Source organism: Panthera pardus, unplaced genomic scaffold (genome assembly GCF_024362965.1).
Source record: "Panthera pardus isolate Hobbes unplaced genomic scaffold, ASM2436296v1 HiC_scaffold_12, whole genome shotgun sequence".
Taxonomy (NCBI): domain Eukaryota; kingdom Metazoa; phylum Chordata; class Mammalia; order Carnivora; family Felidae; genus Panthera; species Panthera pardus.
Window position 1 is genome coordinate 41300745 of NW_026526677.1, and position 21388 is coordinate 41322132.

Sequence of the window (21388 nt, forward strand, 5' to 3'; positions counted from 1 at the left end):
TGATCTCACGCCTCTCCCAGCCCCTTCCATTGAAATTACCAGGCCTCCAGGTCTCGTGATTATCTTGCCTTTTCTGGTGGCTGCTGGATCATAATGGGTTCTCCTCAGTGGCCTCCTCTGGCGATGCTCATTACTGACACTGTTTGATGCGAGTGGCAAATCCCCGAGCCATTGTGTGTGGAGTGGGCGTCACTTCCACGGGTCACTCCTTACCTTGTCCTGCTGCTCAGTTCTTGCCCTTGAAGGGCCCTCAGACATGGCAGTGGGAGAGTGCTCCCCTATTTGTGAGTGCAGCTCTGTTAGGATCCCTACAGATTTTTTTTTTTGCTGACCTGTCACGAAGAGCCCGGGAGAGTTCCCTGCGGGTGCACTTGGAGGAGATTTGAGAGGCACCAGCCAAAGTCATGTCCCAAGACATTCTCACTGGTTGAGCACACACTGGCATCCCAGGACAGGCTCCCTCCCCTCTTTGCTCCTGCCCCTGGTGAATTATTTGCCCACTGAAAGCTTTGGGGCAACCTTTGTCTCCCCTGTTTGAAGATCTTAATCTGCACCCCTCAGTAACCAAAAGCCAGTTTCTCTTTGGAGTACAAGTAGTGTTTCTGGGGGGTTGTGGGATTTTTTTGGGGTTTCAGAGGTGGAGCCCTAGCTTTCTACATGACAGTTTTTTTTTTTAATTTTTTTTAACGTTTATTTATTTTTGAGACAGAGAGAGACAGAGCATGAACGGGGGAGGGTCAGAGAGAGAGGGAGACACAGAATCGGAAGCAGGCTCCAGGCTCTGGGCCATCATCAACCCAGAGCCCGACGCGGGGCTCGAACCCACGGACCGCGAGATCGTGACCTGAGCTGAAGTCGGATGCTCAACCGACTGAGCCACCCAGGCGCCCCTCTACATGACAGTTTTAATACCATGGTGAGCTTTGCAGGATTCACGTCCCAGTTTATGGTTTGTCTCTGGGCCTGTTCCTGCAGGGCCTCAGGGTGGTCTGCAGGGGGAGCTGTGTTCCCACAGCCAGGTGCTGGGATTTCACTGAAGGACTTAAGTGTTCTTCTCTGCAGGCCAGTGTGCTTGGGAACTGCGTCTTTCCTTTTCCTCGGCAAACCAGCCTCTCAGGTCTCATTCCCAGCTCCAGCCTGCAGCTTGGGCATTGTGAGTCATCATCGGCAGCAGAAAATGCGGCCTCACCAACAGCTGGGTGCAGCACCTGCCCTTTTTTCCCTTCTCTTTTTGTAACTTCATAGAGATGGAAGCTGCTGATGACCTTTTGTAATGGACGGTGACTGAAGGTGGAGGCCAGGGCTAGGGCAGCAGCTCTAGGTAGGGAGAGGAGGACCCTGAGGAGATGGGGTGGGGAATGTGTGTCTTTCTTTCACCCAGCCCTTGGGCCTTCCAGAAAGTCATTCCAGGGAAAAAGGCAGTGAGGGACTGCGTGAGCTTCACCCGTCTCTCCTCTTTTCTGCCAAGGATCCCAGAAAGCCTTAGTTGATGCAGGTAGCAGTGGGAGCTGTGAGACGTTACTGGTGCCTTTCTCAGAAGCTGTGGACAGGATGTAGTAGAAGTCAGGGTAGTCTGGGTTCTAGACTTGTTTCGCTTCTAACTCACTATTTACCCTTGGGCAAGTAAGTCACTTTTCTTCCTGGGCCTCATTTTTCCGGGCCTCACTTTTCCCCAGCAGAAGCAGACAGGATAGAGTGCTCTGAGGTTCCTTCCTTCTATGAGTGAGTCTGTAATGAATGTAAAGAATTTTGAGCCTTGTTCCCCTGATCATCTTGAACATCTGAAACCTGTAACTACTTCTCCAGATGAATAGCGCTAACTGCAGAAGGACAGAGGTATGATTCTCACTGTTGAAAAACTTAGGTCTTCCTCCTTCCTTCTCCCCACAAGGCAGTACAGAGGGAAGCAGGGAAGCAGAGGGATTCTAGTTTTGGCTCTGCCAAAACACATTGTGTGTCCTGGGGCAAATCATTCCTCTCCTTCAGCCTCATTCTCGTTTTCTCGAAAGTCAAGAGATTAGACTTGCTTCCTGGCTCCCCCCCTCCCCCCCGCCCCATTCCCCTGCCCCCATCCCCACTGGAGCCTCCTACTAGCTCTTCTGCAGGGTGTGATTCTTAGCTGCAGAAGCCCTGGGGTATAGTTTCCTTCCTTGCTGGGAGGGAGAGTAGCAAGATTATTTTTTTTAATTACGCAGCTAAGATTAGGCAGCAATCTGCATTTTAAAATGTTATTAATAAGAGTCTAAAAGTGTGCGAAGAAGCTCTGGAGTTTGAATGTGACATGAGCTGGGAAACATCTGCAGAGCCCCCAGCCTCCACCAGAGAGTTCTCTCCGGGCACCAAGCAAGCGCTGGGTATGACCAGCGGCCTGGTGTGTGCCTGGACCCTTAGAGGAGCAGGGGACCCACTCATTCAGCCAGAGCAACCCTCTGAGAGCTGGGACTCACAGACCAGCCTCTCTTGATGGTCCTTCACAATCTGGCTTTAGAGAAAAAGTGATGGTTGTAATATTCCTAACACCTCTGCTAGAGTTTACAAAATACTTTCATGTCTATTGTCTCCCTTACTTTTCATCACAGTCCTGAGAGGTAGTTAGAGCAAGTTTCATTGCTCCTACATGGGTTGGCTGAGTTCTCTTAAACTTAAGATTCTTCATTTAAGCAAGGTGGTGTGCAACAGAGGAAAAGCACCAGATGGGGAGTCGGGAGCTAGGTGCTGGTCCTGGGCCTCTGCCACCCTCCCCAGCTCTGCCTGTTCCTTTTCTCTACTTTATATTCTCTATAGCACTTAGAGTCAGTTGCTGGGGCGTATGTTTTGTGTGGTTTTTGGTCATTTGCCTGTCTTCCTCCTGCTTTAATATTCCTTGAAGGAAGGACAGAAGAGTTCTGTTTTGTTCATGGCTGTGGCCCCTAGCACCTGGGACAGCACCTGGCATATAAATAGTGGGCAATAATGATGTGTTGAATATTGTGAATACCTGGTTCTGCCTCCAAGTAGTTAGTATGACTTGGAAAAGTTATTTTCTTCAGTTTTGTCTTCTCTTTGGGAAGTCAAATGGGATGGTCTCTGATGTCCTTGGTTGCATACAAAAGTCCGTGGTAAGAGCAATGCCTAGTACTCTTCTGTCAGCGAACATTGAGCCCCTGCTCTGGGTCAGGTCCTGTGCTAGGTGCTGTGAGGAGTACAGAGAAAATGTGAAAGGATCATTGCTCTTCACTCTTTTTTTTTTTTTTTTTTTCTTTTTTAATATATGAAATTTACTGTCAAGCTCTTCACTCTTTAGTGGGTGTGATGGTTAATTTTATGTGTCAACTTGACTGGGAGATGAGGTACCCAGTTATTTGGTAAACATTTTGAGTATTTCTGTGAAGGTGTTTTTGGGTGAGATTAACATTTATATTATAGACCGAGTAAAGATTGCCCTCCCTAATGTGAGTGGGCCTCATCTAATCAACTGAAGGCCTGAATAGAACAAAAGGCAGATCCTTCCCCAAGTAAGAGGGAATTCTCCTGCTTGTCGGCCTTCTAACTAGGGCACCAGCTCTTCCTGCTGGGCAACCTTTGAACTGAGATATTGGCTTTGCAGATTTTGGACTTGCCAGCCTCCATAATCATGTGAGCCAATTCCTTGTAAATCTCTCTCTCTCTCTCTCTCTCTCTCTCCTATTGGTTCTGTTTCTCTGGAGAACCTTGACTAATTTAGAGGGCCCACAAGGCATCTCATCAAATAATCTTACATTTGGAGGCATAGAATAATTGTTGGTGCAACGGTACAAGCATCAGGCCAGTGGCTCCCAAAGCAAGGGGCGTCAGAACAAGGGGATGATGGGAGACTTTGGCCGTGGCATTTGAGCCAGGACCTGAAGGGTGAGAAGGAGTTCTGTAGGTGGAACAAGTAAAACCCGCCAGCGTTATGGGCTGACCAGCCTTGCGGACTGGAGCCCAGCATGACCTGAAAGCCTGGGAGGGAAGAAGCAAAGTATGCCCTTGACAAAGGGGCAGCCATCCAGCATTGAAAGAACATAGGTGTTTACGGAAAAGGATTGTGTGGAAGGCCAAGGAGCCACTTAAATAGACTAGAACCCAGTTTGGGAGAAGAAAGCATTCCTCCCTTTTGTCTGGGAAGCCCCAGCCCTGCATGGTATAGATAGTCCTGTGGCTGGCCTAGGGCCGCCTCAGGGTGCAGTCTGTCTTGACCTCTATTACCAGTGCTCCTGATTTGACAGCTAATAGAGTCAGTGATGAAAATGGAGCAGCTGTGTGGAATGCCTGGCATGTTGTAGGATTCTGATCTCTGCCATGTAGGCCAAGGATGAAGCTCGTGCAGTCACTCAGCAGCTAGGCTCTTTGCATCCCTGTAACCCTGAACAACCTCCAGAAGTCCTTGGGAATGTTCACTTTTGAAGAGGCACTGTGACCCAGCAAAAAGCGGTATATCCTCTGCAGGGTAGTGAGTGAGGGCACCAGCTCTGGTGCCAGGCTGCCGGATTCCATCTGCGCTCTGCCACTGACAGCTGCGGGACCCTGAGCCTGAGACTTAACCTCTCCTGTGCTTTAATTTCCTCGCCTATAATTTGAGGGTTATAATAATGCCTACTCATGAGGGGATTCTGTGGACCGAATGGGACAACCCATGTAGAGTGCCCTCAGAATATTAGCTGTTATTATCATCATCATCATGATAGCTTTGCAGCATACTAGTTGTGTGATCTTGAGCAAGTCATTAAAATCCTGTGATGTTGCTTTACTGTAAGATGGGGCTCACACCCATCATTCAGGGTTGATTAAGTTAGAGAACAATGGCAGTGCCTAAAGCAGAGTGGTTTTTTTTTCTAAATTAGAAATAATTTTTTAATGGTGAAGGAGAAATTTAAAATATTATCATTTTTTTTAATTGAAATACAGTAGACTCACAATGTTGTATTATTTTCAGGCATATATCATAGTGATTCTGTGTGTATATATTATGCTTTCCAGATACCTATACAAGTGTAGCTATAATGCGAAAGCATGCAACACTTTACTACAGGATTAACTATATTCTGTAGGCTGTACCTTGTATCCCAATGACTTATTCATTCCATAGCTGGAAGCCTGCAACTCTTTCTCAAAGGTGTCAACTGTTGTATTTAACCCAAGTATTTTGGTGGTAAACACCATTACCTGTAGTTCAGCATGTGTGACCTCCTCGTGGCCGATTTGGATGCCTTTTATTTCTTTGTGTTGTCTGATTGCAGAGGCTAAGACTTCCAATACTGTGTTGAATAACAGTGGTGAGAGTGGACATCCCTGTCTTGTTCCTGACCTTAGGGGGAAAGCTCTCAGTTTTTCCCCATTGAGGATGATGTTGGGTCGTTCATATATGGCTTTTATGATCTCGAGGTATGCTCCTTCTATCCTTACTTTCTTGAGGGTTTTTATCAAGAAAGGATGCTGTGTTTTGTCAAATGCTTTCTCTGCATCTATTGAGAGGATCATGTGGTTCTTGTCCCTAAAGTAGAGTTTTAGCCAGAGTCAGGTCTCAGTAAAATTCTCCCCAGTCCCTTACCTTTTGTCATTCTCTTTGTAGGCTTCTTCTCCCCTTTTCAGTTGGGCAGCATATGGGGGAAATTTTATTCCTGCACTGACTTCTCAAAAATTTCAAACCTTTTCCATGGTGGTATTGTTCATGATACAACTTTGGAGACTAAGGAAATTTCACTAAGAGATAACAGGATATACAGTCGATCCCAATCTTTATTTGAATTGATAACTATCCGACTGGTGCTTTCTTTCAGGACACTGGTCAGACTAAATATTACAAAGATACTAATAAAATTGGATTGTACAGCACTCATTTTGATAGTGAAGATTTTTAGACATCCTTGTTGAAGTTAGATCAGGAAATGGATCCAAAGCCATTTATCCCAGTCCTCTTATTTTATGTATGGGAAGCATAGGCCCCTGGAGGAGAAGGGGCCTGTTTAAGGTCACACAGCATAGAAGAGAACCCAGAAATAGGATCCAGGTCTTCTGAGTCTTAGGTTAAAGTTTCTTCCCCCTTCCCCACTGCTTTTTTTTTTTTTTTTCTTTTTCCCTAGCTTTAATCTGTTGGTATTGCATGATACTTCAGAGGCCTCTGATGTGCCAGACGCCATGCTTGAATCTTTTCAAAATCCAAAATTTTAAGACAGAGCATTCAGTGCTCTTCTCCTTTGGTTGTCTGTAGAGACACTGACCCCAAGACATTGGTAGGTGGGAGTTGACTGAGAAGATGTGACAAATTGGTAGACACTGTGGGTGGACACTGGAAATCCTTCATAAGGCTATAGAGTTCAGCCAGGAGAATGAGAGTGCTGGTGGCTAACATTTACTATGAAATGTCACATACTTTTTGCAAAAATATCCTTACAACAACCCTACAAGTAGATGTTATTCCCATTTTATAAATGTTGAGTAATTTGCTCAAGATTATGGAACCAGTGAATGATAAAATTCAGTAATTAATTTCATTTGTTCATTTGTTTATTCAGGCCACAGATATTCGTTGAGCACCCGCTTTGTGCTGAGCATTATTCTAGGGTGCAGGGATGTGCAAACACAGGCAGTCCCTGAAGTCATAGAGCTGACTGTCTGAAGGGGAGACAAACATTAACCAAAAGTGTTCCTAATGAGTGTACATTTATAAACTGAGATAAGTGCCTCAAGATGAGGAACGTGGTTCTCCAAGGTTGTTGCATAGAGGAACCTGGCCTGAGCTGAGGGCTCAGGAGAGTTGAAGAGGCAGTAGGAGTTAACTAGGTGAAGGGGGCTGGGTAGTGGAGACAGCCAGGGACAGAAGGAAGCAGTGTGGCGGCCTGTGGAGGAGCAACACGGCATGTTCACGCACATTCATGGCCTGGCGTTTCTGCTTCCAGCACCTGTGCTCTGAGCTCTCTCCCTCTGCACTCTTCTCCTTCCATGGGAAGATTAGGCTGGAAGACTCCAGTTCTGTGCTTGACCAATTCTTGGTTATTAGCACCTTTTTTTTCCCTAATGTTTATTTATTTTTGAGAGGGGGAGGGGCAAAGAGAAGCGGGGACAGAGGATTCAAAGCCGGCTCTGTGCTGACAGCAAAGCCGCCCTATTAGTGCCTTTTTATAAAATCTCTGTCCATGTGGTGGAACAAGGGATGAGTTATAGAAATCAGGTTCTTCTACGTTAAGGCCTTAGAATTAATAACCTGAGAGTAACTGGTGTTCGTCAGCAGATGAATTACAAATGTAACAAGTTCCTGACTGGAGGATGGCTCACTTCTTACATGTGTGTGCTCTAGGAGGCTTTAGCACCTGGAATATGCTATGGGAATATGCATATGGAATATGCATATGGAATATGCTATATATATGAGGAGCTGTATGGCCTTTTCTCTGCCTTGACCCAGGGGTGTTCTTTTTATAACATCTACCTCTGTTTGCTAACTCCCTTTGATGCCTTCAATGACACTCTTCCCTTTTGGGACATTCTTTTAAGAAAGGGTGAAGGTTCCTTAATTTACAGTAATCCATCTTCCTCTCACCTTTAGTACCCCTTTCCCTGGAATGGGGTAGAAATTCCCCTTAGCTGAAGAGCTTAGATGTTGCTGGAGTGGCTTCTCACCTGCCTTTACCACCATTCCCGACAGCCCTCCTATGGATGCTAAAGGAAGCTACTTCCTTGAATATTCGCCACCTCCCCAGCTTCCTGAGTCTCCTCTGACTTCCTCTGCCCCCTGCCAGGGCTTTGCAGAGAGTTGTCTTTTTCCTCACTTACTTCCTCTTTATTTATATTTGACTATTTGTTTGCAAAAGGCCCCAGAAGAGTTACTCATTTTAGTAATGAAATAATATTTCATGATTCCCATCGATGGGACCCTGGATCTGGCATTTTAGCCCTTTTGTCTATTTCTTTTAATGTACTACCACCTTCCCACCAATCTTGAAATCTGAAATCCTGAAATCTCAGAGTGGTGTTCATCTCCTCCTGTTCCCTTTCTCTGACATCTGATAGGATGGCACGCCTTGCAGATTCCCATCTTGTTTTCCCCCCTGTGACTTCAACCCTTGGTTCAGTCCTGATCCATCTTAGGCTTGTGTAATTGTAGTGGATTTCTTTCTTCTTTCCCCTTTCACTTACTACTGCTGTGCCTCTGGGTAAGCGCCTAGTTTCTTGTCCATCAACTAGGGCTGGGAAGAGTGATAAGCAGAGTACCGTATAGAGAATGCTTAGACCAGTACATAGCACACAGTGGGTGCAATGCAAGTGTTGGCATGAATGTTCTTATTACTGGTGCCTCGACCTTTGCCTCATGCACCAGCCCCAGACACTCCTTTGACCAGACGTCACCCCTGTTCCCAGTGTGCAGCCTCCCTGTGGTCTAGTTAGCAGCAGTCTCTAAAGTGAGCATGTGAGACTAATTGCCAGGGTATGGGAAGAACAAATCATGACTCCTTTTATGTGTTTTTATCTCATTCTTTAAAATTTTCTACTTTGAAAAAAAAAAAAAAAGGGCGCCTGGGTGGCACAGTTGGTTGAGCGTCCGACTTCAGCCAGGTCACGATCTCGCGGTCCGTGAGTTCGAGCCCCGCGTCAGGCTCTGGGCTGATGGCTCGGAGCCTGGAGCCTGCTTCCGATTCTGTGTCTCCCTCTCTCTCTGCCCCTCCCCCGTTCATGCTCTGCCTCTCTCTGTCCCAAAAATAAATAAAAAACGTTGAAAAAAAAAAAAATTTTCTACTTTGTGAGTATATTTTATACTGTATATTTTTAAATAAGGGCATATTTATAATTTATGTATATAGGTAATACAAGTATATGTTTTAATAAATAGATGAATATATGTGTATATGTAATGTGTGTACATGTGTATATGTGTGTATGTATATATATGTAATACACATATATACATGTAATATACATATAATATACATGTATATATACATGTAATATACACATATATAACATATATATATATACACACACACACACATACACACACCTATACCTATACATACATACATATAATTACATAGTATGTTAAAAAATATTTTACTAATAGGTGAGTACAAACCAGCCAGTTTGGGAATCCCTGGTCTGGAAGGAAGGAACTCCAGCCTGCAGTTCCGACCCGCTTTCCAGTCCCTCTTCCTCGTGACCCTCACTCTCTCTCCACCTGACCTGCCTTGTGCCTTTTGGTTTCTATCATCACTTGCCCCCTCTCCCTACTCCTAGAATGTTAATATTCTTCCTCATTCTCCCATTTTCTTTTCCTATCTAGAAGTTCACCTTGAACTTGCTTCTTCCATCAAGCCTGCCAGGAGAATTCCAGCTTGAAATGGTTTCTCCAAGTTCCTTAGGCATACTTTGTCAATGCTACTTACTTGGCCCCTGTTGTTTTCTGTGTTGTGTTGGGATCTTTTGCCACCTATACTTAATGTCTTGGCTCCGTAGTGATTTTATGTCAATTTGCGCATGGACATACCTTGAAATTATATTTTACTTGCTAACTTTATTTTGTGCTGTTGGTCATTTTTCTCATTTATCTGAAGATACACACTTACACTTTTTGGATGCCATTAATGTATCTATCTTTTATCACAGTAATAATTCTTTACTATTAGTAAAAAATTCATTTGTTACATTTGTGCTCTGAATCTCCTTGCATTTGATAGTATACTTCTGCTTGAGACATATTTTTGTCTACATTGCATTAGTGAACATTTTTTTGTATGTGGATTCATTGTTTTCTTTTACTCTGGGTGACCTAACATCATTTTCCTGTTAGATGCCTTATTTCAATACTTACAGTCCTGAGTTCTGCGAGGTGTCCTGGGAAGTGAGCTGGTATGCAGAACATATCCATTTGATCTGGGCTTTCTCCCTCCTCAAATACTGTAAGAATTGACAGCAGCTGGGCAATCACTGGAGCTACCAATGGTGTTGGAGTCAGAATACACAGATTTTAATCTTGATTCCACCACCTGCTGGTTGTTTCGTATTGACCAAATCATTTACCCTCATCTGTGAAATAAACTTAGTAATCTGTACCCCCTAGAATTATTTTGGGGATTAATTGAGATAGTGGCCCTGAATGTGCTGGGCACCTAAGAAGTGGTCAATATGTGTCTGTTTAAAAGAAAAGGAAAAATAAGAATCTCCTTTTTTTTTTTTTTTTCTGCGAGCCTTCTGATGCAGAGTGTATTTTGGGGAGAAATAGACAGATAGCGTCAGAGAGTGCACCTACCTGACTGAGCAAACCTAGGCTGGAGAGTGAAGGCTGGACATCCAGTCAGCCTGGTTTTGGGGCTTGTCTCTAATAGAATGTCTGTGGCCTCCCCAGGGAACATGAGAATTAATTAGTTAATCTTTGTAAAGTGCCTTGAAGTTGAAAAGTGCTATGTGAGTAGAATGGTTGTATTGCTATTGGAGATGGAGTAATGGCGGCAGTCTTGCCTGTCTTCACATCAATAATCAATAGGAGAGAAGATGCTAAGATGTTTTACTTGATAAGAAAGGATTCACTGTGGGACTTGTGATAACATAATTCTTCGATAGTCTTGCAGATAGCAACGTGCTGGTTCTTTTCCAGCAGAACAATGCTAGGGTGAGTTCAGAAGTAACAGTCTCCCCTTTTAGCTTCTTGGGACTCTCCCTGCTAAGGCAGTCTGGTTGTAAATCCTACCCAGCTCATGTAGAGGGACCGTTTGTCATTTTTGGATGCTTTGTGGGTCCTGGGAACATGGGCTTTTTTGTGGGTCCTATAGAAGTGAGGGAAGGATATTGAGTGTTGAGTGTTGGTTATCCAGTGATGCAGACCCACGTGAAAAACCAATACAGAATAGTACCATGGGCTAGTAGAAGGAGATGTGGCTTAGCTGTGTGACCCTGGGCTAGTCACTTCTCTGAACCTTAGTTTCTCACCTGTTAAATGGGAACATAGTAGTTGATGAGGACAGTAATAAAGGTGGCTCACAGGAGGGTGGGTTTCATCCTTTCTGTGGAGGATTGAGGGGTCAAAAAAGGCTTCACAGAACTGGTGGTACATGAGCTGGACTGTACAGGTGGAGCCATAGCTTATCAAATGAATAATGTAAGGAAAGGGCTTCCATGGCAAAAGGAACAACACATGTGAGGCCATGAAATAGCATATCCGAGGGAACCCACTCCTAGTTCCTGTCATATACCTGGTACCCCATGGGCTGCACAGACTTTTTTTCCCTCTTTGAGGAAGCTCAGAACTTCTTGTGCACTTCTTGGTATCTCCATTGGTGTCCATGAGCAGGTTGATTCTGAGGACTTTATCCCTTCAATATTCCGACATTTCCCCTATGAGTCTGTAGTTGTATTCTAGCTGACACTATAAACCATATGTTGAATGTGGGGCCAGATGAAGCCTTGATACCAAACACAGTAGTATCATAGTAGTAGGTTTGTCTAGAATTTAATATGCATTGCTTGGTGTTTTGTCTCTTAAGCAAAGTTTTTCTTTGTTAAAATAAACATGTATAAAGAATTTATACAGCGCACATGGTTATGCATATTTATTGCGGAGAATCTGTTAATAATCTATGCCTCATCGGATTTTGCATTTCTGTTGAAATAACAAATGTGGCACTTGGTACAACTGAATGAGTTCGGTGAATTTTTTCTTATCTGGGAGAAGAAAGGCGTTTCTCTTTTTTCCAAATTCCATTTTCTTCAATCATCTTTTGCACTGGCCAGCTTCCCAGGTGGTGCATCTGGGGAACTGAGGCTTTCCTGGCTGTAAATGATTTTGTCTTTTTTCCCTTCTCTCACTCCCTTCCTTCTCGCACACATAGACACTTGCCTTGGGACTATGAGAATTGCTTTTTCGGGTAAGAGCTTAGACTCTGAAGATTCTTTTATGTTATATGGAAAGAAAACACATGAAATTGGCTTTAATGGTGCTAAGAGATTATGGCATGGGGCAGGTCAGGAGCCTGGGGGACTTCTGGGTAGCTGATGGGCCCCATATTGGGTGAGAGGGAGGAGAACCTGAGAATAGAGATCTGGGCAAAGCGCAAGGAGAGATAGAGAGGCCCTAAAGTGTGGTTGAAGAATTCCCTGTAGCCTGGTCCCTGTCTTTTAAAATGCAGGTGCACGGCTTTAGCATCTGCCCTCTGCTGGAATCCAGCTCTGGTGCTCACTGCACCACAGCTTGATCTTGGTCATGTCATTTTACCGAACATCAGTCCCCACATCTGTGAAAGTGTGAATAGTTGTGCTCTCCCTGTAGAAGATAGGATGGTTCCTGGTACATGGTAGTTGGTCCTAAAATAAATGTTCACAGTTTCTCTTGTAATTCTTTGCCTACCCATGAGAGTATAGCTGTGGAATATAGCCTTAATTCAACTAATGTTTGTTTTTAGAAACTGGCAGAGTGTTTACCTGGGGCCGAGCGGACTATGGTCAACTAGGGAGGAAGTTGGAGTCTCGTGAAGGCTGGAAACTACAGAGTCATGATTCATCCCTCCCCTGCTCAGGACCACAGAAGAGCATGCCTTCCTGTCTGCACTGCTTAACAGGAGCAGCTGAGGTAGGAATGACTTTCCATAGATGTGATACATCTCTTTTCCTTGTCTTTCATCGAAACAGTTACTGAGGTCCTACGGTGTGCTTATAGTGAAGGCATTGTGCTATGGGTTCCATGCAGGACTCTGAGGGGGTCCTTGCCTCAAGTTGCTTGTGGTTTAACATGGTAGAAGAGGGAGTTACCTATACCTCAAGGCAGACTGTGTGTAACTCCTTTAGAGAGATTCCAGATACTCTGTGTCCACTTCAAAGAATGAGAAATGAATCCAGGCTACTGTGATAGGGTTAGGCTAGTGTCATGGAGGCCACAGCTTTGAGCGGTGCCTTGGAGGATGGATCATATTCGAGTAAGTGTCTGTAGGAGAGAAGAGGACTTTCAGGTAGGCACAAAGGCCGGAACAGAGTCACAGGGTAGGAAAGTAAAGAAACTATTTGGGGAACCACTGGTGGGTCAGTTTGGCTAGAGCGTGGGGTGTCTGTAGTATCCAAAAGATGGGTTGCAGCCTGATCAAGGGGGCTTTTATACTGAGCTAAGTGTTTTGCACTTCAGTTTATATTTCCCAGTGCAGAAAATACTGTAGTTCAGTTGCTTATCAAGCCCCTTTAATTCCCTGAAATGTCTTGAATTTCTACATTTAAGGCAGGAGTCTTAATTTCTCCAGGGTGTGTGTTTCTGTTACTAAATTTTACTTTACTGTTGTCCTTAAAAAAAGAAAAGGCAAGGTTTTTGAGAAGAATGAGGATGGCCACGGAGGAAATGTGCCTCTGAACCCAAGTCGGCTTAATGAAGGAGTTCAGTCTTCATTCAGAGTCTGTGAAAAAAATTAATAAGCCAGCGAGACTTCTGTAATTAGCATCAGACTAATTACAACCCTCTTCATACCTAGAGGGCTTCCCTTTCCCCAGGGCCTGCCTGGCCTCCTCCTTCCGGGTATGTAGGACGGTTCTCAATTTCTGCTTCACATCCCAGACCGCTCCTCCTGGGCCTTTCCTTAGTGCTGGGTTAAGTCTGTCTGTCTTTCTTGCTCTCTCTTGTTCTTTAATTGACAAGGCACTCATTAAACAAAACCAAAAAGGCCATTTAGACGTGGTGGTGATAATAATAATAATAATAATAATAATAATAATAATAATAATAAAAAAACCATCCTTAATCTTAACCACCTTAACAACATTCCCTTTTGCATGTACACATGTACATACTTTCCAAAGTTTCAGTGATAGTACTTATGATATTTGGTATTCAGTCTTCATTTATTTTATCACAGATGCTTTGCTTTGTTTCTTTCTGATCTCTGAGGCCATTTAAAATGGCTATGTAACATTATATGATTCGAAGGCTCTGGGATTTTCCAAACCATTCTTGGAATGTTAGACGTTTATATAATTTCTTCTCTTTTGTCGCTATGGTGGATTCTGCAGTGAATACCCTTTTGAAGTGTTTTTTAAGATACAGTCTTAAGGATGAAATTGCAGGGGCAAAGGCCATGAGCATCTTTATGACCTTTGCTATATTTCTCTAGATTCTGTTTGAGAGAAGTTGACCTCCCCAGCTGCGAATGAGGGAATGCAGCATTGTAGCTAGTACTGTCTGCTTAGCCAGTGAAGGTGCTGAGAGCTTGGTACCAAGTGCATTAAATCCTTTATTCTTCTTTGTCTTTTCCAGAACATTTAAGACTCCGTGGTCAGGTAGCACAGCGGAGGCACAGAGGCTTCACAGATTTTTCTGAGTTTCTGGTTTTATTGGCAAGATCAGGATAATAATACTTACCACAAAAGGTCTTTGATGAGGATTATACCCAAGGTTCTTGGCATGTGGCAGGCACTCAGTAACTGTTGGGTCCTTTCTCTTCTTCGCCTTTTAACACCCTGTGGTGGCCATCGTGTGTGGCAGCACTGTGACAGATATGGCCAGTGGAAACATACATCCTAAGAGCCTGACATTGATGTGACTTTCGTTTAGCTTCTTAGTAGAGCAATCTGAGGAGGTGGCTTGAGCCTGGAGTGCCATGGCCACTCCATTTTAGTGCTCCCTCCATCTCTGCTCCAGTCTCTGGAGTACTGGCACGTCTACTTGCTGGTCCCACTGCACGTTCAGACGCCAAGCTATCTCCTTTTGGTAAATTGGGTCTGGGGATTATCCCCCCTGTTGATGTCCAGGTCTGACCCTTCAGGCATCTATTTGCCTGAGGCCCAGAGCCAGGCCAGTGGGCAGCTATAAGCCACTAGGAGTGGATTCACCTTGGAAAAGATAAAAGCCATCCTTGAGTAGGCATTGCCCTGGGAGGGACTTGGCCAGGGAGGTGCAGAGACACCTGGGGAGACAGGAACAGCCTTGAACTAAGCTGATGATTCCTGACCTTCAAGGAATTAAGAGTGGCCCCGTAGCTGACCAGTTGCCTTCTTCTGTGTCCAAGGGATAAGCAGAGTGAGGAGCGAGGTGTCTGGGCTGGGATCCAGAGTGACAGCCCACAAGAGGAGAAAGCACAGGTGGTTTAGCCATCCCGTCTTGTGAACAAAAGAGAGCAAACAAACACAATGTTACTTGGTGGTGATTATGGTCCAGGCAGCATACTAAAAACTTTACGTGTATTATTTCATCTTCTCAATAAAACTGGGTGCCGGTGTTATAATCACTGCTTTATGAATAAGGATACTCAGGCTCACAATGGGGAAGTCACGGGCCCCAGATCACACAGTAGGTCAACAAACAGTGGGGTTGGGACTTGAACTTGAAGTACTTGAAGCTTACATACTTTCTGTATATATGAAATAAAGTTGCATCTGTCCTTTTGCATATATACCCTCACCTGGATGAAAGTTCTGAGAGTCTGGAAGGCAGAGTCTCTGATTCCCTGAGAGTCTCAATTCTTTCTTCTGAGCCATGCCTCATCTCCAGCCTGAGAAGGACCTTGAGATTATAGACTTGGCAGGCTTCCCTTTAATGTTCTCACAGTGGTGAAGACTATGTGTTTCACGCTCTATCAGCTTGGCCTTAGATACTCGGCCCTTTTGGCCACTCTTAGAAAATTCCAGGGATAGCAGAATAATCGGGATTAATCCCCCCCCCCCCCCCATGTACACATCAGGGCAGAGTGTGTGTGAACCACAGCAGCTTCCCAGACCCCAGGCAAGGCTGCCATGTTTCCCAGGGAACCTTGGCTCTAAACTCTGCCCAAAGATGGAGGCAGAAGTACTTGTGCTCACTTAGTGGGTCCATAGGGGCTCCCTAGGATTCTGAAGCAGCTAGAGCTGGGCACCTGGTGTGGTAGTAAAACCATCAGAAGACCTGCTTGACTGAAGGTAAACAGCCTCTGATGGGACAAGGTCTGGATTAGGAGTTGGAAGACCTGGGTTCTAGCTCTGGTTCTGCCCTGATTGAGTGAATTTGGGAAAGCCCCTTTTCCTCCTGTACCCTTAGTTCCCCCATACGTAGGTGGGGCATGTTAGACCAGGTGATTCCTGATGTTTCTTACAGATCTAAGAGTACCTTCCATTTCTGATTCTTATTTTATGGAAATGATCACTACTTAAATTTATAATGACTCTTGCCCCTGGAGACCCTCAGGGTCATAGCCAAGATCACTTGACCCCTAGCTGCTGGCTCAATTTTGGCAGACCTGAGCATGTTAACTGATCCAGAAGTTCTAGGCTTTAGTACCACCTGAGCCTTGCTCTGCCTTGTTGCCTTGGCTCTGTTCTCTGCCCTTGTTCCTTGTCCCCAGGGGCTCCTGTTCCAGTTTAGGTCATTGGGATTTTAGTATGATGCTGCTGCCTAGTCCTCCCAGGACTTGTCGTTCAGCTTTGATTCCTGTCCCCGTGGCCGTGACCTTATTGCCAGGGGCAGGCAGACGTTTGTGACACTACTTCCTACCACCTGCCGCCCTTCCCACTGGCTCTGTGTGTGCTGTCCCACATTTCCTGCTGTCCTGAGTTTACGTTCTTCTTGGCTTTGGGATCTTGCCTATTCCATAGTCAGCCTAGTAAATTTTGGTTGATGTCTGCCACGTGCCTATGTTGACCACACGGTGGTGGGGAGGGAGGTAGATACAAAGATAAAAAAATACATGTCTGTGCCCTCAAAGAACTTCCAGGTTTGTAAATCCTTACTGTATAGAGTGGATGTGCTATTAGAGTTGCATATGAAAGGCCAAGGGAGCAGGGAAGATGGAATGATTTATGCTGAAGACAGCAATCGAACAGAAATGTTGTTTGAACTGGGTTCTTAAAAACAAGGAGTTTAGCAAAAGGAGGATATTCCAGGCAGAGGGGATAACATGAACTGAAGCTGTGAATCTAGATCTGTTCTAACTCCTGGAATGGTCAGGATGCCTGCCCATCCCAGTGGGCCAGCCTCGGTTTGTGGTCTAGCTGCCTGTCCAGCCTGTCCCGTCCCCACCACCCATCTTTCTGATAGGATTACTGTCTGAAGGAAAATAACTTCCACAAACGTTATCTCATTTGATCCCAGCATGATGCTGTGAAATAGGCCAGACTTGGAATGATTATCCTCCTTTTACAATCGAGGAAACTGAGGCCCAGAGAGGCTAGCTAGGAATTAGGAGACCGCCAAGACAAACACCGATTCCCAGTGTTTCTGAGGGCCTTGTTCTGGGCTTATTCTGCAGCCATGGTCCTGAGTCATGTTCCTGGTTTAAATTCTGCCCACGTTTGGTTGAGGAGCACCAAATCCCAGTCAGGGAGCTCAGTGTACATGTGCATGTGCATGCACACACACAGCTATTGGAGCAGGAGCGGGAAACGTGGAGATAAACAAGAGTGGAACCAGGGATTGGGTAATTGTCAAGCCCGGATGCCATCAACCCTCACTTTGCTGCAGGACTAAAGCTGTTTGTTGGAGGATCTACCTGTGCACTGGGTCTGGGTGAAATCTGTCAGAATGAGTGGGAAAGAAGCTATTTTTAGTTTGCAGAGTCACTCACTCGGCTGTGCTAGCTGAGGTTTGAGCCAGTCCCCTACGCTTTCCACAGTGTTATTTCAGAAGGAGAAATACCACTCGGATGCTGTGTAAAACCCATTAACGAACCTGGAAGTTTCCAGGGCGTCTTTGTCCTGCAGCTCCCTCGGAAGGCTGCCCTTCCTGAATGACCTTCCTCCTTTCCTATATTTAATGCATTTCTAATTTTAAGTTTGTGTCAAGACCGTGGGACTTCGGTGCCCTAAATAACGCCGAGATCTACCACCAGCAATCAGCTGAGTCCGGAGGGCTCTGACAGAATTCAATACAACCTGAAAAAGCATTCCCAAGTAGCTCTCTGGTAAGTAACCTCTAGCATCGTTGCCGTTCTTGGAGGAGCATGAGGTCTCTGAGACGAGGCAGCCCCGGCAGCCCAGACCTTCCAGGTGTGGCAGGTTTTAGAGGCCACCCCAAATGGGGTAGCCGTGTTCACCCAAAGACTGTTTTTGTGGGGAGGTTAGCACGGCTAGCATATCTGTGCTGCAGCTGCTGACCTGGCAGGAGGAGTAATCACACAAAACGAACGTGGAAGCAGTGGACTGGATTTGTCCGTGTGAACACTCGGCAGAGACCGGGCTGTTTTGTTTGAGAGGGATGCCGAAGGACACGATAACAGCAAGCACTTCTTTACTACCTGCCGTTCTCTTATTTACTCACATTTATCATCTCTTCCCACTAAAATATTGGACCTGGGAGTGCAAGGGCCTTGTCTGTCTCGTTCGAAGCTGTGTTCCCGGTGTCTAGAATAGCTCCTGCGCTGTGTTGGTCCTCAGTGGATGTTTACTGACTGAATAAATAAAAACAGAATGAAAGAAATGGTTTCAGTGGTACGTGACCCTCGTCAGCTCCTCTGCACTCTCTCCCTACAATCTGTGCTGCTCAGTCCCAGGCCAGCTCGGGAATAGGCATTTCCATGTGTTGAGACATTTGGGCATCACATGTCCTGCAGAGCCAGAGAACAGATAGGCTCTGACCCCGTCGTATGTTTGAACAACCCAGAAGTTTCTTACGGAATCTGTTGATAATGAGGCTTGTCGTCCTTTAGTGCTTCACAATTTACCAAGTGCTGTCACACATGTTCATCTTCAGTATTTTCCTTTTATCCAGCAGATGCTTATGTATGCCTGTCTGTCCAAGCACCACGTTAGGCAAACGGGGGAAGCAGAGAAGGTGGAACAGTTCCTGTGTCAGATGCTCGTGAGCTACTGGCAGGGCTCAGATCAGTTCATTACGGGACAAGCTGAATGTGACAAAGGCCGGAAAAGAGTCTGATAATGATTTCCCGTGTCCTTGGGGACCTTTTCTTTCTTGCATTTGCAGCCCCTCTGGTTCTGTTGGATCCTGTAGGGTTGGGGTGTGGGGTGGTTGGGGTGGGAGGTGGTGACTGGAAAGGCTTCCTAAATTGGAAGCTTTGACATTAAATTATTTCTCAAGGGAGCTAATGCAAAATAACAGGGGAATCTTGGCAAGAGCTTGCATTAGGAGGAAAGCAGAGGAAGAGCAGCCAGATAGAGACTGTGTATTGACAAGAGAGGGAGAAAGCAAGCCAGGAACTGCAGTGTTCTCAGAAGCTAAGGAAATTTCAACAGGGAGGTCAGGGAGGTCGGGGGCGGAGAAAAGATGGCTGGGTTTGGTGAAGGGAGGTTTGTGGTGTCACCTCTGAGGGACTGAAGCTGGGACATAGGGAATGAAGAGATGGCGAGAAATGCAGGCTGCGGGTGCATTTCCAGAGATTCTGTGGCCAGAGGAGGATGAGAACAAGGTCGGGAACTGGGAGGAGAGCTTGGCTCGAGTTAGTTTCGTGAGCTTGGGGAAACTGGAGTGTGTCAGAAGGCTGAAGCAGAGGATTAGAGAGAGAGAGAGAGTGCACTGTGGGTAGAGATGCAGGAGGCAGGGGGTTAGCGGAGCAGGGCGCCCAGGGAGATGAGAGAGGCTCGAAATCTCTGTGAAGGGGTTAGTGATAAGACGGAAGGAAGCTTTCTTGCAGGACAGGAGTAAAGAAAAAAGGGGACATGCGAAGATGGAGGTTTGGAGGTGAAGAGAAGTACTTTCATTAAAGTGTATCCATCTTTTGTCGTCATGTTGCATCTTCCTTTTATTTATTCAATAAATGTATACTGCATCCCAGCATGACCCACACACAGTGCAGGTGCCAAGAATTCACAGAGCAGTGACAGAGTTGGTGCCCAGTGCTGTCACACGGTACTTATTAGTTGCTACAGTAATTATTAATATGTCTGTCTCTAAACCAAACATTGAGTTCTTGGAGCACAGACACTGTCTTATTTATCTATGCGCATAGAGGGCCCAGCTTGATCCACAGTGAGGCACTGGTGCAACTGTGCTGAGAAAAGGATGAGAAGCCCTGTTGGGTGGCTTAAGTCTTCCTGGTTAGGTTGAAAGTCAGCTTGTCTGCTGGAGTGATGACGTTAATGTGGGCAGGCCTCCGGGCAGGGATGCGTTGGCTTTACTCTGTAGTGAGTCCATCCGGCAACTACTGGGAAATGGCAAAAAAAAAAAAAAAAAAAGACACTTTTACTGGCTCTGACCCCCAAGTGGTGGGCAGGACAGTTGTTGCTGCCCTCATTCTGGGGGCGAGGGAGCAGAAGTTGAGAGAGAAAGCTGGCACGAGCTCCAGGTTATGCAGCACATGGTTACCCGGTTCAGGGCCTGGAACCCGGCTCACAGAGCCCTCACCCTTCTCATGGCCAGCTCTGTACACCAACAGCTTCCTCGGGACGGTTCTGACCAGAATGTGGCCGTGTGCTCTGGCTTTGGCTCTCACTAGGTGGTAGTTCTGTCTGACGGACACCTAGCAGCTCTCTCCAGACTTGCAGTCTAGGTCACTGTCTAGTGAGGAACAGCAGGAGGACAAGGATAGCCCCAGCAAGGACAGGGGCAATGAGGTTCACTCACGACTGTGGTCAACCATAGTCCTGGCTGGGGTGGCGGGGCTCACAAGCCAGTCTTGAATGTAGGGTGAGACCAAGGTTGGAGTTTCTGCTCTGTCACCCACAATCCATGTGACTTCAGGTCAGTCAGACCTCTCCAAATTCTGCTTTAATCTTGCCCACAGGGCTATAAAAATATGCAAATAAGATCTATAAGGGTTTTTGCAAACTCTAAAGTGACGTACAAGTGTTCTATTGGGTTCGTTGGATATGAGCCACTCTGTGCTTCAGACGCGGGTTTTGTTGTAAGTATGGGTCAGAGCTGCTCGTCTGTCTTAATCACTTGGGATCTTAGGAGCTACATAGAACTGTCCTGGATCTTGTGATAAACACTTCCTAGAATCAGAATCAGTGAATGTAGTGGAGGCCAGATGCTTGGTAATCCACGACCAGTCTCCACGCAGTGCCACAGAGTGTGGATTCCTGTCGAGGTTAGCCATCAGTGTCGACAGCAAAGATGTTTCTGGCTGGCTTTCTCCCAGCTGCAGAGCAAATTCATCAGCCCTGATTTAAAGTCCCAGTGACCTCATGTGTCACCACCATGCTCTGCAGCATTACGACTGGCCCAGGCCGCACTCAGGGTCACCCTAGAGCTGACCAGCTGTCTTTTGTTGCATTTGACCTTGAAAACTGGGCTGTCCCAGGGTGAAAGTAAATCATGCAGAGGTTTAGAGGGAAAGCAGAAGCCAATGAGAGTTTAAAGGAGGCTGCGGTGGTTTGATGAGAGAAATGTGAGCTCTGTGAAGGCCGGTTGGCCAAGGGACTAAAACTGTCTCCATCTCTGCCACTGTCCCTCTAGCTTGGACCCCCATTATCTACCACCTAATTTCAGTGGCATTGTCTCAAGGGAGAACCTGTTGTCTGTAGTTTGGCCTCATTCCAGCTGCCCCCACCCAGCTGCCAAAATGATGTA

General features: G+C 45.8%; 1 protein-coding gene across 1 annotated transcript in view; it reads left to right on the forward strand.

Annotated features, from left to right (window-relative positions):
- Positions 1-21388, forward strand: part of SERGEF (secretion regulating guanine nucleotide exchange factor) — a 234728-nt gene that overhangs the window by 37949 nt on the left and 175391 nt on the right. Inside the window, 1 exon segment of the mRNA XM_019456464.2 lies at positions 12384-12550. Within this exon segment, the coding sequence (XP_019312009.2) occupies positions 12384-12550 (167 nt within the window).